The 13,332-nt window shown below is 35.9% G+C and overlaps 2 protein-coding genes across 2 annotated transcripts; one reads left to right on the top strand and one right to left on the bottom strand.

Annotated features, from left to right (window-relative positions):
• The first annotated feature begins 1,188 nt into the window (after positions 1–1,188).
• On the top strand, positions 1,189–3,615 carry LOC147407673 (exocyst complex component EXO70A1-like). The gene has a single exon (XM_086436346.1). It carries the CDS (start codon positions 1,292–1,294, stop codon positions 3,236–3,238), a length of 1,947 nt encoding a protein of 648 aa, XP_086292472.1. The 5' UTR covers positions 1,189–1,291; the 3' UTR covers positions 3,239–3,615.
• A 796-nt stretch (positions 3,616–4,411) lies between these two features.
• On the bottom strand, positions 4,412–8,946 carry PUB15 (Plant U-Box 15). The gene is made up of 4 exons (XM_086436347.1): positions 8,460–8,946; positions 8,214–8,330; positions 5,848–6,273; positions 4,412–5,745 (listed from the first exon to the last, which is right to left on the bottom strand). The coding sequence occupies exons 1-4, from the start codon at positions 8,799–8,801 to the stop codon at positions 4,690–4,692; spliced, it is 1,941 nt and encodes a 646-aa protein (XP_086292473.1). The 5' UTR covers positions 8,802–8,946; the 3' UTR covers positions 4,412–4,689.
• Positions 8,947–13,332: the final 4,386 nt, after the last annotated feature.

The raw sequence follows: 13,332 nt of genomic DNA, 5'->3' as shown, positions 1-13,332 counted from the left end.
ATTAAGAGGTTTTGATTAAAAGTCGAAAAAAAAGATATTTAGGTCATTTCCAATTAATAGAAGGCTTGGTCAAGAGGCAATGTCACCAACAACAAATTGAAAGGGAAGGGGGAAGGGGGAAGGAAAGTGGAGGGAGGTGAGGGTGTGGGGGCAAATGGGGAGAGAGGTGAGGGAATGGGGACAAATGGGGCATGTAGTTAGTTGAAAATATAAGGGTGTCTCAAAGTTTTGTGGGGGCAATTGCCCCCACCAGCTCCTAACAAGCTTTGCCCCTTACAATTATCGAACTTGTCATGTTAGTGAGTCGATTGAGTATGCCACCCGGCGAGTTATTGTATCACAACTCTAAGTAATAATAAGAGAATTTTTCTCTCTCCTGTTCACAGTAAAAAATCGAAATTTCCTAATAAGATCATTTTGTCACAATCAAAAATATGATCCAATACAAAAGTGTTGTAAAGGATGAAATTCTATGAATTTTAAATAAATTTTTTTAAATTATTTTTTACTGTTGTATTTTAATTTTAAATTTGGGTGTTCGGTAACCGTCCATTTTCCACACCATTGATCAAGCTCGATTTTTTTTTATTTTTTTTATCACAGTTTTTCATGATATCTAGAAGATTGTGGTGTTCGATTGCCAATTTAATAATTCATGTGGATCCCACAATATTTTTTAAGATTTGAAATCTAAATATAAAGATTGCTGAGCAGCGAATGTTTGAGTAGGAGAGAGAAATTTCATTCTTATTACTTACGTCATCAACGCCCAAAACGGTGTTGGTCTGTGAGTAAACAATCACTCCAATTTACATGTTGCAAGTTACTTTAATATTTGTGATTCTGAAAGGGTTTTACCGAAATTTTGAAATAGGAAGAATGTTTCAAAGTCTACATTTTAAGTCGTGCTAAAGTGGCATTAAATTTCTCATCGTTTCACACTTGACTGACGTGGAGGAGTGTTTGGAACCATAGATGCGCTTTTCACTTTGTATCTCGATGAAAAGCATCTATCATTTCATTCCCACATCATCTGCCATATGATGAATGCAGGCGGTTGGATACGCGGCTGATGTGGCAGGGGCACAGAACCATATATCATTTTCATCGGTATACAATGAAAAAAGATGGGCACAGAACGCCCTTGTTGTGTCAGCCGCCTTCCCACACCGCCTGCAATTATTATTATTAAATGTAATAACTCACCGGGCACCATGCAATTACAAAATTTCCAACTTCTTTTTCTTTTCACATTTTTAGCTTCACAGTTCTGAGAAGCTTTTCTCCGGCGATGGAATCACCGGAGAAGAATGCCGCCATAGAATTCGAAGCAACTGAGAAGCTAAGCAGCTTAAGATGGGATGAAGCAAGAGAACATACCATATTCGATGTTGATCATCAACAAGAATCAGATCGATACTTACATGTTGTTGATGACATCCAACAATCGATGGAGTCCGTTACTATATCCACCAGTGATCATCCTCGTAAGATTGACAGTTTTGCGATACAAATCACCATGGTTCGACTCCAAGATGAATTCTGTAACATACTGATCACTCATAGCAATCCAATTGAAACCGACGCGCTTAACTATCCGACTTCTTCAACTCCTTCGATGACTTCTCTAAGTGAAAGTGATGCTCACACCAATGAAACTGAAATCGACATGTTGGACAATTTTAATTCTTCAACTCGCTGGAGTTCTGTGACTGAAAGTAGTGCCGATTTCAGAACTGCTCATGATCAATCCACCAATGGGAGTTACCTAGAAGATGAAATTTCGTTTAACGGTGAAGAATTTGGAGAATGGAGTAGTATTAGTTATCGATCGTCTATCAGTATCGATGATGAGCCATCAGAAGCAATCTATAATCTCCGTAGTATTGCTGAAAGGATGATCACTTCTGGATATCTAAATGAGTGTATACAAGCCTACGTGAGTGTTCGTAAACCTATAGTCGCTTCTAACTTCCGCTGCCTTGGGATTGAAAGGCTTAGCGTTGGTGATGATAATAGACTAGGTTGGGATGCATTTGAATGGAACATCCGATGGTGGATACGAGGGGCAAAAGTATGTGTTCGGATTCTCTTTGCAAGAGAGAAGCGTCTTTGTGAGGAAATCTTTGAAGGGGAAGGTCTTGGAACAGTTGCCAATGATGCTTGCTTCATGGAAACCGTTAAAGGCCCCGTCAACCAACTCTTCGATTTTCCCAAGGCCGTCAGTAATAGTCAACGATCGCACGTAGAGCTCTACATCATACTAGATCTCCACAACGCGTTAACTGACATTCTTTCTGATGTGGATGTACTATTCAGATCAAATTCATCGGAATCTATTCGAGTTCAAGCTATTGAGACACTTTCAAAACTCGCCGAGGCTGCAAGAGAGAGATTGACAGAATTCGAGAATGCGGTACAGAACGATGGTAGGACAAATCCACTATTTGGAGGGATAATTCACCCCTTGACAAGGTATGTGATGGATTACATCCTTTTGATATCTGGTTACACAAAAACCATGAAAGAGATAATTGTAACGAACCCATCAATGGGATCGTGGATCTCTGGTGATCCGACGTCCCCAGAGATTGATTTCCCTGAATTAGAGGATCAATCACCATTTTCCCTTCATCTAATTTGGATAATTTTGATCCTACAATTCAAGTTGGAGGAAAAGTCTAAGTACTATAAAGATGCTTCTCTGTCTCACATTTTCCTTATGAACAATGTACACTTCATTATTCAGAAGATCAAAGGATATCCCAAGCTCCATAAAATTATCGGAAATGATTGCTTGAAGAAGCTAACATTGAAATTCAGGCAAGCGATGATTGACTATGTGAGATCAACATGGGTTGGGATTCTATACTGCTTAAGAGATGAAGGGCTACAGGGAGGGCGCCTCACGGTGAAAGAGAGGAAGATGAGGAGAAGGGTGAGATTTAAGACCTTTAATTCAATGTTTGAAAAAGTTCATCGAGTTCAGGCTTCATGGTTAGTACCCGATCCTCAGCTTCGAGAAGAACTTCAAATATCTATATCGGAGAAGCTGATTCCTGCTTATCGATGTTTTCTAAGGTGGCTTAGAGTAGGCGAGGACCCAAAATATTCGGTTGAGGATCTTGAGATTGCTGTCTTGGATTTCTTTGAAGGGCACCAAGTTTCCCTTAATAGAAGGAAGAGATTATATAATTTCATGACCAATCAGGGAAATTCTAATAGAGACCCCAATTAAGAAATTGATTTCAGTTTAAGAGTTAGAATTTAGACGGATACCTTTCGCTACCAACGAGTGATGTTTGCTCCATAAATTTCTTTAGCCACACCAAGTCTTGATTCATCACTTTGATTGATCATAGGTTTTGGACTATTGGAGTTCATTGAGGAGGGTTAGTTTTGAGGTGTTATCCTTAATTTGGATCTTGGTTAAAGTCTCTTGCTTTTCTCTTATTTAATTGTTGGATATTTTGCATATTATGTATTTATCTCTCCATTTTGATTGATTTGTTCGTGTCTTCAATTATATTTCAAGTTATAAACTTTCAAATGGGTTTTGTGTTTTATTCCAATAGACTGGATTGTTTATATGGCTGGAATTCGATTTTCACTACTTTGGTCTGTAATGCTAGGACCCATATAAATAAACTCACTTTCCTTTACGGGGCTCGTCTTTAGCATAACTATGTCAAGTTCATGACTTGGTACTATTACGAGGTGCGAGGATTCTTTCTTCTATGGGAATCCATTAGTTTATTCGACTCCAATTAGGCCAAGGGGAACGAGTCCTGCCTCGGATTAAACTCCTGCATCGCCTTCCCTTTTTGTAGTGAGTCGCTTCCAGCATAGAAAATTACATTGGGCTCTTGCGCAAGTAGGCTAGAACAGAACATCCTAAAATGCTTAGGAGAGGCCATGGCTTGCTGCTGGGTCACATAGCTTATTATCTTTCCAATCATCTTATACAAATAATTAATTTGATTGCATATCCTCTCGCTCTTCTATGGCTCGACTAGTATCACCAGTGTCACCACTCTACTCGCAACATCTAACAAACCGCAAACCAAAAATAGTTCTTGATCATTAACTTACACATTTGTAGAAGATATGTAACATAACAATTGAAATTTCCTTTAACGCAGAAGGTTTTGGATGAATTATGTAATTTCAATGACATTTTAGAAGGTTGCCTCAATATTCCATTACAATCATTGTTTCTGAACATATAGAGAATAAAGATCTGTTTAAAAAGATCAAAAAAGTAGTAATTAACTTGGATGAAAGAGACAGGGTTTGTAATATTTTTGGAAGTAGGTCCTAATTTTATGAACACTTCATCAATACCATCAAATACAACAACAAAAATGCAAGAAAATTAAGTAGCCATCAACCAACAGATGAACTAAACCAGTTATTGACAAACAATTATCATTAAATAAGACAGCCATTGAAAAGGGTCTTGTTTACATTAGAATTTAACAACTAATGACCAATAACGATTATAATTTGATACACACAGACATTTATGTCCATTATTCTATACCACAACGACGACAACAACACTTATATACTGAAGCCACAATACATATTCATTTTTTTTTTTTTTCCTTTTTGGGTGAAGAATACTTGAGATAATTGCAAACGTTGTTGAACATTAATACTACAATGAAATTTTAATGTTTTGGATCCTCAAGGGATGTGTTCAGATTTGATCATGTGCTGCAAAAGAGAATTTGCTTTCCTTTGGGCTCTGTTAGTTCCACTCCTCGTGACCTCTTTCAAATGTTCATACACACCGAACTGAAGTGCAGCCAAAATGAAGGATGAATTATGAGATCCCAATTCAAGAAGAACCGATAGCGCACATTCCTTATTCTTTGGGGTTCCATCTTTGATGAGCTCAACGAGAGTTTCTATTAATGAGAGCTGTCCAATTGTACTCCGGCCTTCTGGGTGCGATGAAAGGATTAACAAGATTGAAAGAGCCTCGTCAATCATGCCCAAGTTTTTATCGGCGAGTAACTGAAGTAAGGGTTTTACAATACCCGCCTTAATAGCCCTGGTCTTGTTTGCTTGGTTGAGAGACAAGTTAAAGAGAGCAGTTGCAGCATCTTTTTTACCTCTAATTGTCCCATTTTGCAGTAAGTCTACCAAAGGTGGGATGCCATCCAAAGACCCAATCATCACTTTATTCTCATCGAGCATTGATAAACTGAATATGCACGCCGCAGAATTCTCTTTAGCCTCTATTTTTCCATTATGGAGGACTTCAATTATAGCTGGAATGGCTCCTTCTCTAGCAATGAGTCTTTTGTTTGCCTCATCAATCGACAAGTTCAATAAAGCTGTTACAGTATGTTCTTGGATCTTGGAATCTGGATAGTATAGGAGTTGAACCAAAGGGGGAATACCTCCACTGCTGGCGATCATGACTCGATTGTCGGGGTTCTCTTTAGAGAGCATACGGATCTTCATCACGGCCTTTCTCTGCACATCCAATTGACTAGAGGACAGGTTTTGGACCAAAATAGATATTTTTTCCTTATGTTCAATTGAGGAGCTGTCGACATCAACCTTCTTCTCCTTTTTGGGTAGCTCAAACTTATTTTTGTCACACCATTGGAAAATTAGGTTGCGAAGAGCATAGTTTGGAGCTAGAGACAAGTGGGTCAAAGTTTGTCTGGTCTTTGGGCAGGTCCTATGGTTCGAGTCCAACCACTTCTGTATGCTTTCCCTCTCATAAGTCTGGAAAAAAGAAAAAAGAGTCAGCCTCCATAGCGTACTGAACAAATATAACTAAAACATCAATTATAAACAGAAAAGCCCATTTGCCTGATGTGAGCTTACCTGTCCGGATGCAATGATAACGGGGTCTGTCATGATCTCGAGTGTGATCGGACAAAGAAACTCATGAGGGATTAACAATGAAGGGCACTTCTCAAGACTTTTAGACACAACGAGATCCTTAAGCACATTGGACTCTTCAAACCCAGCTATATGTTTTAATTTGCCGAGAAGATCTATGATCTGTTGGGTAGTCTCTGCACTCCTCCCATTTCTTTCTTTAATGAGTTTCCTTATAGCTACGGTTTCTGCCTTCAAGTCCGAGACGGTATGTAGCTCTAATTTGTTTGCTAGCCTTTCCAGTATGGCACTATCTGCATTACGGTCATCCTTTTTTGACAATACGACCATCATATCCATTGCAAGCTCCATATCTTGAGTATCTGCTCGCCTCTTTGCCCTTTTAAGTTGCATGCACATCAGCTCAACCTGAATTCAGTTGAAGTATAGAACAGTTAATGCAACAGAGCAGGGAATTGGGTGAATAATTGATACATAGTTTTGCAAAGCAGATGTAAAACTAACATGAAAAAAGAAGACGCAAAAGTATAACAGATTTTATGCAAAATATAAAAGGTATGCTTATCGCAGCCAATTAATAATCCTTTAGAACAGAAAATAAATGAACATAACCTAAAAAAATAAAAATAAATTACATAGTAAGGAGTGTTATCCAGATGTGCCAAGGGGCGTGCCATGTGATTCACATGACGTGTGCTGTGAGTCAAAACGTCCATATATCATTGGTTTTTTACATGTTTATCAGACTTAGAATATGTAGAAAATATAGAGTATTACCCAAAATGTTTTGAATTATAGTCGTGCTGGGGTGACACAGGATTTACTGTGATTCTCACAATTCTGATGTGGAGATGCATACATAACCGTAAATGGTTTTTACTCGTATCATGAGGAAACACATCTATGGTTATGTGCACATCCCATGTCAGACTGGTGAGAATCACAGTAAATACCCTGTGTCATTCCAGCAATTTTCCTTTGAACTATTTGACTAGTTTCTAGGGGCCATTTGGACAGGCCACAAAACATGGCACTATGACTGCGGACCATGTTTTGGGATCCTCTGCATTGGGGCTGGTGCCACTTGGTTCCTCAATTTTTGTGCCAGCCACAAAATGGCCCAGGGTAAGATCTTTGAAAAAATAATTTTGCTTGCGGAGGGAAAAATGGGCAGGAAAAAGTTTTTCCTTGGAAAATGCGATTTTTGGTTGTTTGATTACGTATTTTCCCTGGAGTTCAAATTCCAGCCCAATGTGATTTTCCACCCTGCAAGGGAAAATGAATTCCCACCCCAACCCCTAGGAAAATGATTTTCCCAGGTCCCAATGTATTCTCTCATGGTTATCCTACCCCAAAAACTAAAAACCATAGACTCAGAACTCAAAAACTCAATTCGACTCACTAGTCGAGTCAAGTCAAGTCAACAACCAACTAGTCAACTTGAACAAGTCAACTAATGTATATTTATATTAAATTTGTAAAATTTTCAGAAATCACTTACTTTTAATATTTTAAAATTAAAATAATAAAAATTTAATTATGTAATCCACAAAGATATCATATCACCGAATAACTTGATTGACTTTTTGACCTGACTAGGTACATTGTCTAGTTGACTCAGATGAGTTGACTTTATGATTTACCAAGTTGACTCGGTGAATTGGTAACATCAAATTTTGGGGCCGAGTCACCATGAAATCCAATCGATCCGATTTGGCCACGTTTTGAAACTATTCTTGAAAAACAACTCTCTTTTTATATTTTCCTAGGTGCAATCAAATGGTGGAAATCTTGCAGTATTCATTTCCATGACCATTCCCAAGGAATTTGAATTCCCTTGGATCAAAATCACAGCAATCAAACAGACCTTAAGGAGAGTTGTTTTCCACCTCATTTTGTTTTTTGCTACTCAATTTGTGTGCCCATCCAAAAGAGCCTTCAAACATATAACACACAAAATCTAAATTTCTAAAAAAAATACTTCAGTACAAAAGTTTTTTCCTTGCAAACAACAAAAGATAACACTTTTTTAAGCATAATCAGCATAAAAAATGATGATTCTTAACTATTTGGTCAATGAACAACTTTTTAAGAGAATCAAAAAATTAAAGTACTAATTATGCTTTGCTCCAAGGAAGAAATCTTTAAGCAAGAATCAGCATTTTGTTTCCCCACCAAATGAAGCATGATTCTAAGCACAAGGGCTTGTTTGGATCACAAGTTTTCACCAAAAAAGTAAAGCATTTCCCCCCCTTTTTCAGTGACAAATTGGTGATCCAAACAGGCTCTAAAAACCAAAATTATTCAAGAAAAACAAAATCATAAAAGAAAATAATAAACAAACTCACTTGTTCTTTCACTTCATCTGAGATCTGAAGGTCATCATAAGGCATACCATCCAAAGCCTTATTTAATTTATCATAAACAGTATGAAATCTCCCCAAGATCACTTCACTCTCATAAGCCTTAAAACAGAAAATTTAAACAAGAAAAAAAAAAATTAATCAGCAGAAATTCCAGGAACCCGTTCAAGTTATAATTTCTTTTAAAAATAAAAAATAAAAGACGAAATTAACAAAAAAAAAAAAACTTACAAGGAAAATTTTGCTCCCATCATGACAAGTCTTCAACAATTTCTTTGCTGAAATGAGTGCATTCTTCAAATTGCACAAACACGTCGAAGCTTGATGCGGAATTGGTGTTTCGAGCTCACTGATCTCTTCCAATAGAGATACCAACAACTTCATCCACCTCACGAGACTAAAGCACTCCTTCTTGTGAGTCTTTCGATAATTCCCGAACAATTCGACAGCTTCGACTACATCCATCAATCCCTGAATCACATCGCTATCCTCTTGTTGGGAGCTCGATACATTCGAGATATCACCCTTCTCCAAACCCTCTCTTCCTCCCGCCATCACCATCTGCCCCTCCATTTTCCTCTTCTAGGGTTTTAAAATTTCTACCTTTTTCAGGTAAAATTTGGAAATTTTCAGTGGAGAAGGGCCATGATCAGGAGAGAAGTTGAAGGGAGAAGTGAAAAAAAAATAAGAAGGAAACAAAAACCCTAACCCTAAAAAAAAAATATGATCTTCTGTTGTTGTTTTTGTAGTTTATTGGTACGTTGTTTGGGTGAGAGATTTTGGCGGGTTTTTTCGGGCTCGAGGAACGGGGAGAGAACGAATTTCGCGGGTTTTGCGGTCCCTTTTTCGAAAATTAGTTATTCTTGAGTTCTGACACACGCGTAACGTTTGAGAGTTGGTTGTGACTTGTGAGAGGTGGAGACTGGAGACAACTTTATTTCTAATAATACACGATCCAGTGTGACGCGTCTTGACAAACTTTTTGTCTGATTTATCAGACAAGAAAATCAGTGTGTGGGCCCGACCACCGTTTCGAAGAACAAACGCGTAATAAAGTGGATTTGATGGAAATGCCACGTGGAAGATAGTGGAGGTTTTGTGCATTATTCTTTTTGACAAGTACGCGTAATGATATTGGATCGGGTTCGGATTTTTATTCGTTAATCACTTGAGACTCGAGAGGTTTGTACTGAGATGCTAAAAGTAGTGTTGTGGAAAATATTCACCTTCTAGTCAACGTCGATCAACATCTCTCATTCGATTCATCCAATGATATGGATTACGAATCAAGCAAAAGCCCGACGACGGATTGGTGAGAGGGTCAAGATCACGTCCTAGGAAGTGGAGGTCTTGGATTTGTCCTATAAATTATCTGGTGTGAGATGAGAAGGACCTTTACCTAATCCAAGGAATAATTGGATGATCTAAAAGACTCCACATACCTTAGTTTCATTAAAATAAAATAAAAGACATGTTTGATTGCCTATAGAAAATGTAAATTTCCTTTGAAAGTGGTTTTTTAAGTGATCAGTATGTCTTGTTTTTTAAAATTTTAAACTGCATTCCCATCCCATGGATGGAAAAAAAAAATGATTTTTCCACCTCTTAATGATATTCTCCTATGATCATCTTCACTTTCAAAACTAAAACTAAAAATAAAATAAAAAATCATTGTTTTAACACATTCCAACTAGCTTTGTCGATAAAATATTTGGATGATGATATCAACTGCATAAGTTCATATCCCCTGAAGGTGCGACTTAGCTAAATGGTAAAGGCACAAGGAAAGTTGATCCCATGACCTAGATTCAAACCCACTTCCACCCACCATTAATTCCTTGTTTACTTATAAAAAGAAAAAGAGTTCTTATCTCGCTAGTAGTAAGTTATTGAACTCGTTACAAATAGAATTATTTGTGTGAGCCAAATACTTAAATACATTATCCACCGTACACATGAAATTTTTTGCATCATCATCATCTCATAAAACTACTAGTTCCACATCGAAGTGAAATTCTTAAAATAATATTCAAAAGATATTTTTTAGGGAATTATAATAGTCCTTGGAGAATTTAAGAAATTGTGGTAATATATTCCAAAAAAATTTGGAAAACATTAAGACACTTTGTTGTAAATTTATAAATAAATATCTTCTCCTTAAAGGAGACGAGGAGCAAGAGTTAACAATGGTAGATGAAGCAACCAATAGCGAAGAAGATCAATTGTATTCTCTTCGTGAGCCTGGGACGTATCCAACAATTTGTGGGAAACCTCATCAACAAATTAATTATCGTCTCATATTCTTTTTGTTTTTTGATCATTCTTGTGTCCAATTTTATTTTTTTATGATGCATTTTACAAGGTATCGACAACAATCCAGAAAATGCACTCACAATTTTTAATTTAAAAAAAACACAGTTTTAAAACTCAAAAAATTGACTTGAATGTCCTTGAGTTGAGTCAAGTCGACAACAAACCCACAAGAGTATTATACATAATTAAAAAAGTCGGTTGAATTTATGACCTAACTAATATAGTTTCCAAGACAATCAATCAAGTTGATTTGATGATTTCTAGGTTAATTTGGTGAATTGATTTCAATGAAGTTTGGGGACAAGTCACCTCAAAGTCCAATTGAATTGAGTTTAGTTGTCTTAATTATTGAGTTTGAGGTATACTGTAAAAAAAAAAAAAATCAAGTTACAAAAACATTGGGATTAAATCATCTTATTTACTGGACAATACAAATTTCAAACTATTTACAAAGTCAGTAAAAAAACTGGTAAGTAGGTAATATTTTAAAACGGTTAAAGGCAAGTAGTAAATATTGTAAATGTCCTAATATTAATGATTTTGCCTTCGTTATCTTATCATTTTAAAAGAAAGAATTATGCCTCACTCCTATAACAATGGTAGGTGTCTATATGGCACATTTTTGTTGGAATTCAAATACACCGGGCTGTGTGCACGGCTTGGTTGAGAGCCTTAAGTGTTTCAAACTCGAACAAGAATGTAACATGTAGACACCTTACCTTTATTATAAGAACGGGACACCGTATTGGATTCTAAATCTTTTAAAAAATAAATTATCACCAAAAAAATATTTTAACATACACACTCTCACAATAATTTCAAGATCTCTCATCCATGAGTTGATGAATTTCTCTTAAAATTATGCTAAAAATCAACTCTCTTTTTAATAATTTTTTAGGTGCCATCAGCAATGGAATTTTTTATTTTCTTTTGCATAGAATTCAATTTCGCTTGATTATTTCCTAAGGAACTTGTAATACCCTAAAAATGAATTCCCTACAATCAAACAAATCCTAGGATTCGATCAAATGATATGAATTGATGACGAACACATTGTAATAATTAAAGGGCCCACCAAATCCTCGAAATCACATTTTTTTTTTATAATTTATTACGGGGTTGTCCGAACTTACATCTAACTAAGGAGATCGGAAGAGCCAGACCAGAGCCAAGGCATATGGGTCCCTCCCCCGGGCACATGCAACACCCGCACATCACACACACCGGATAAGTGAGGGTGCATCCCTTGCAGGTGGCTCCGAGGAAATACTGTGTACCAAACTCACAACCTACGGACTTTTGCAGCTTATTGGATCCGAAATTGCCATTAAACCACCCGTTTCAAATCACACTTCTTGATTGCCCAATTAAGAAGTAAACACTTCTTTAAGGCTAGAATTATAGAAGATTTGTCTATGATCCCTTCAAGAGATAGGCCACCGACTTGATGATGATCAAAATTAATGAGCCGGTGGAACCCTTATATTTTATTACATTATGGTCCCATCCCACCTATATATGTATTTATTATGTGAAATAAAAGGGTTTGTTGAAAGTTGGAAGTACATACCATATACAGAGGGGACAAGAGCCAAAGGAGTTGATGAATGCAACGCGTCCGTGCAATCAATTTCAAGTTTCAAATCCTTTTGTCCTCCACTATCATGCATTATTTCACTTGGTAGGGTGAAAGTAGTACGGATAGGTTATGGGCGGATCGGGTTAGATCCAATACTTTTGATCTGATTTGATAATATTAAGGTTGTTACAATGGGTTGGGATCCAAATGGATCTGATTCAAAGAATGGTCCCATTCAATAATCTAATAACATATTGGATTGGTTGTGGATAACATTTAGGACAATGACTACAAAGACCTATTTTTTGAAAATATGTACAAAAAAGTTCATTCTAAAAAAATATGGACTCTTTAATACTCTTTTTTTTTTTTTTTTTATTATTATTAGATTTTAGTTTAAAATGGAATTTTGAAACGAAAAAACCGTAACTACCCTTTCAACGATTTTTTAGGTTTAAAGAAATGTGTTTATTTGAAAATATTTAAGGTACTCCAATGTTTTAAAATTAATGACAAACCCCTTGATTATGGTCATCTCTTACTGAATAATTAAAAAAAGATATATATGAAAAAGAAAATCCTTGTTTTCTCTTATCAAAATTTGTAATCTTTAACTCACATAGATGATGATGACTACCACAAATATAATGATGGAGATGAATATGGTCTTCATCACCATTCTCCATCAAAATGATTTGATTTATATTTATTAAAATATATAAATAATTATCAATAATTGAGATATAATTTTAAAACCCGACTTGAATGTTCATCGAATTGATTCAACTAAAAAATTAGCAAGTCGATTTAAATGAGTCAAATAAAATTATATCGAATTTATGAATAATTTTTAATAAATAAAAATATTTATTTATTTTTTACTTTTCACAGAAATATTAACTCCCAAATAAATTGATCAAGTTTCTTATTTGACTCGGTATATTTTTAGATTAAATCACTTTTTAAAATTGTTAAAATGGTATTTTAGGTATTTTTCTTTAAAAAATCTTCAAAAATCCTTAATAGGTTAATATTTTATTAAGTGGGACTTAAAAGGTCCATATTATTTATAAGGAGACAATTCAATACATATTCTCAATAAAGAGTCCTTCACCGGCATTGTCCCTAACATTTAGATTGATCTTGAGTAATAATTTGATCCAACAATTACCTACTATATTCAATTGATTTTAATTTGTCCAACGGATCACA

This window comes from Akebia trifoliata, chromosome 3, assembly GCF_017979445.1.
Source record: "Akebia trifoliata isolate Shusen 1 chromosome 3, ASM1797944v1, whole genome shotgun sequence".
In the NCBI taxonomy this organism is placed as follows: domain Eukaryota; kingdom Viridiplantae; phylum Streptophyta; class Magnoliopsida; order Ranunculales; family Lardizabalaceae; genus Akebia; species Akebia trifoliata.
Note: the sequence above shows the minus strand (reverse complement) of the source record. Positions and strands in the feature narration are given on the sequence as shown.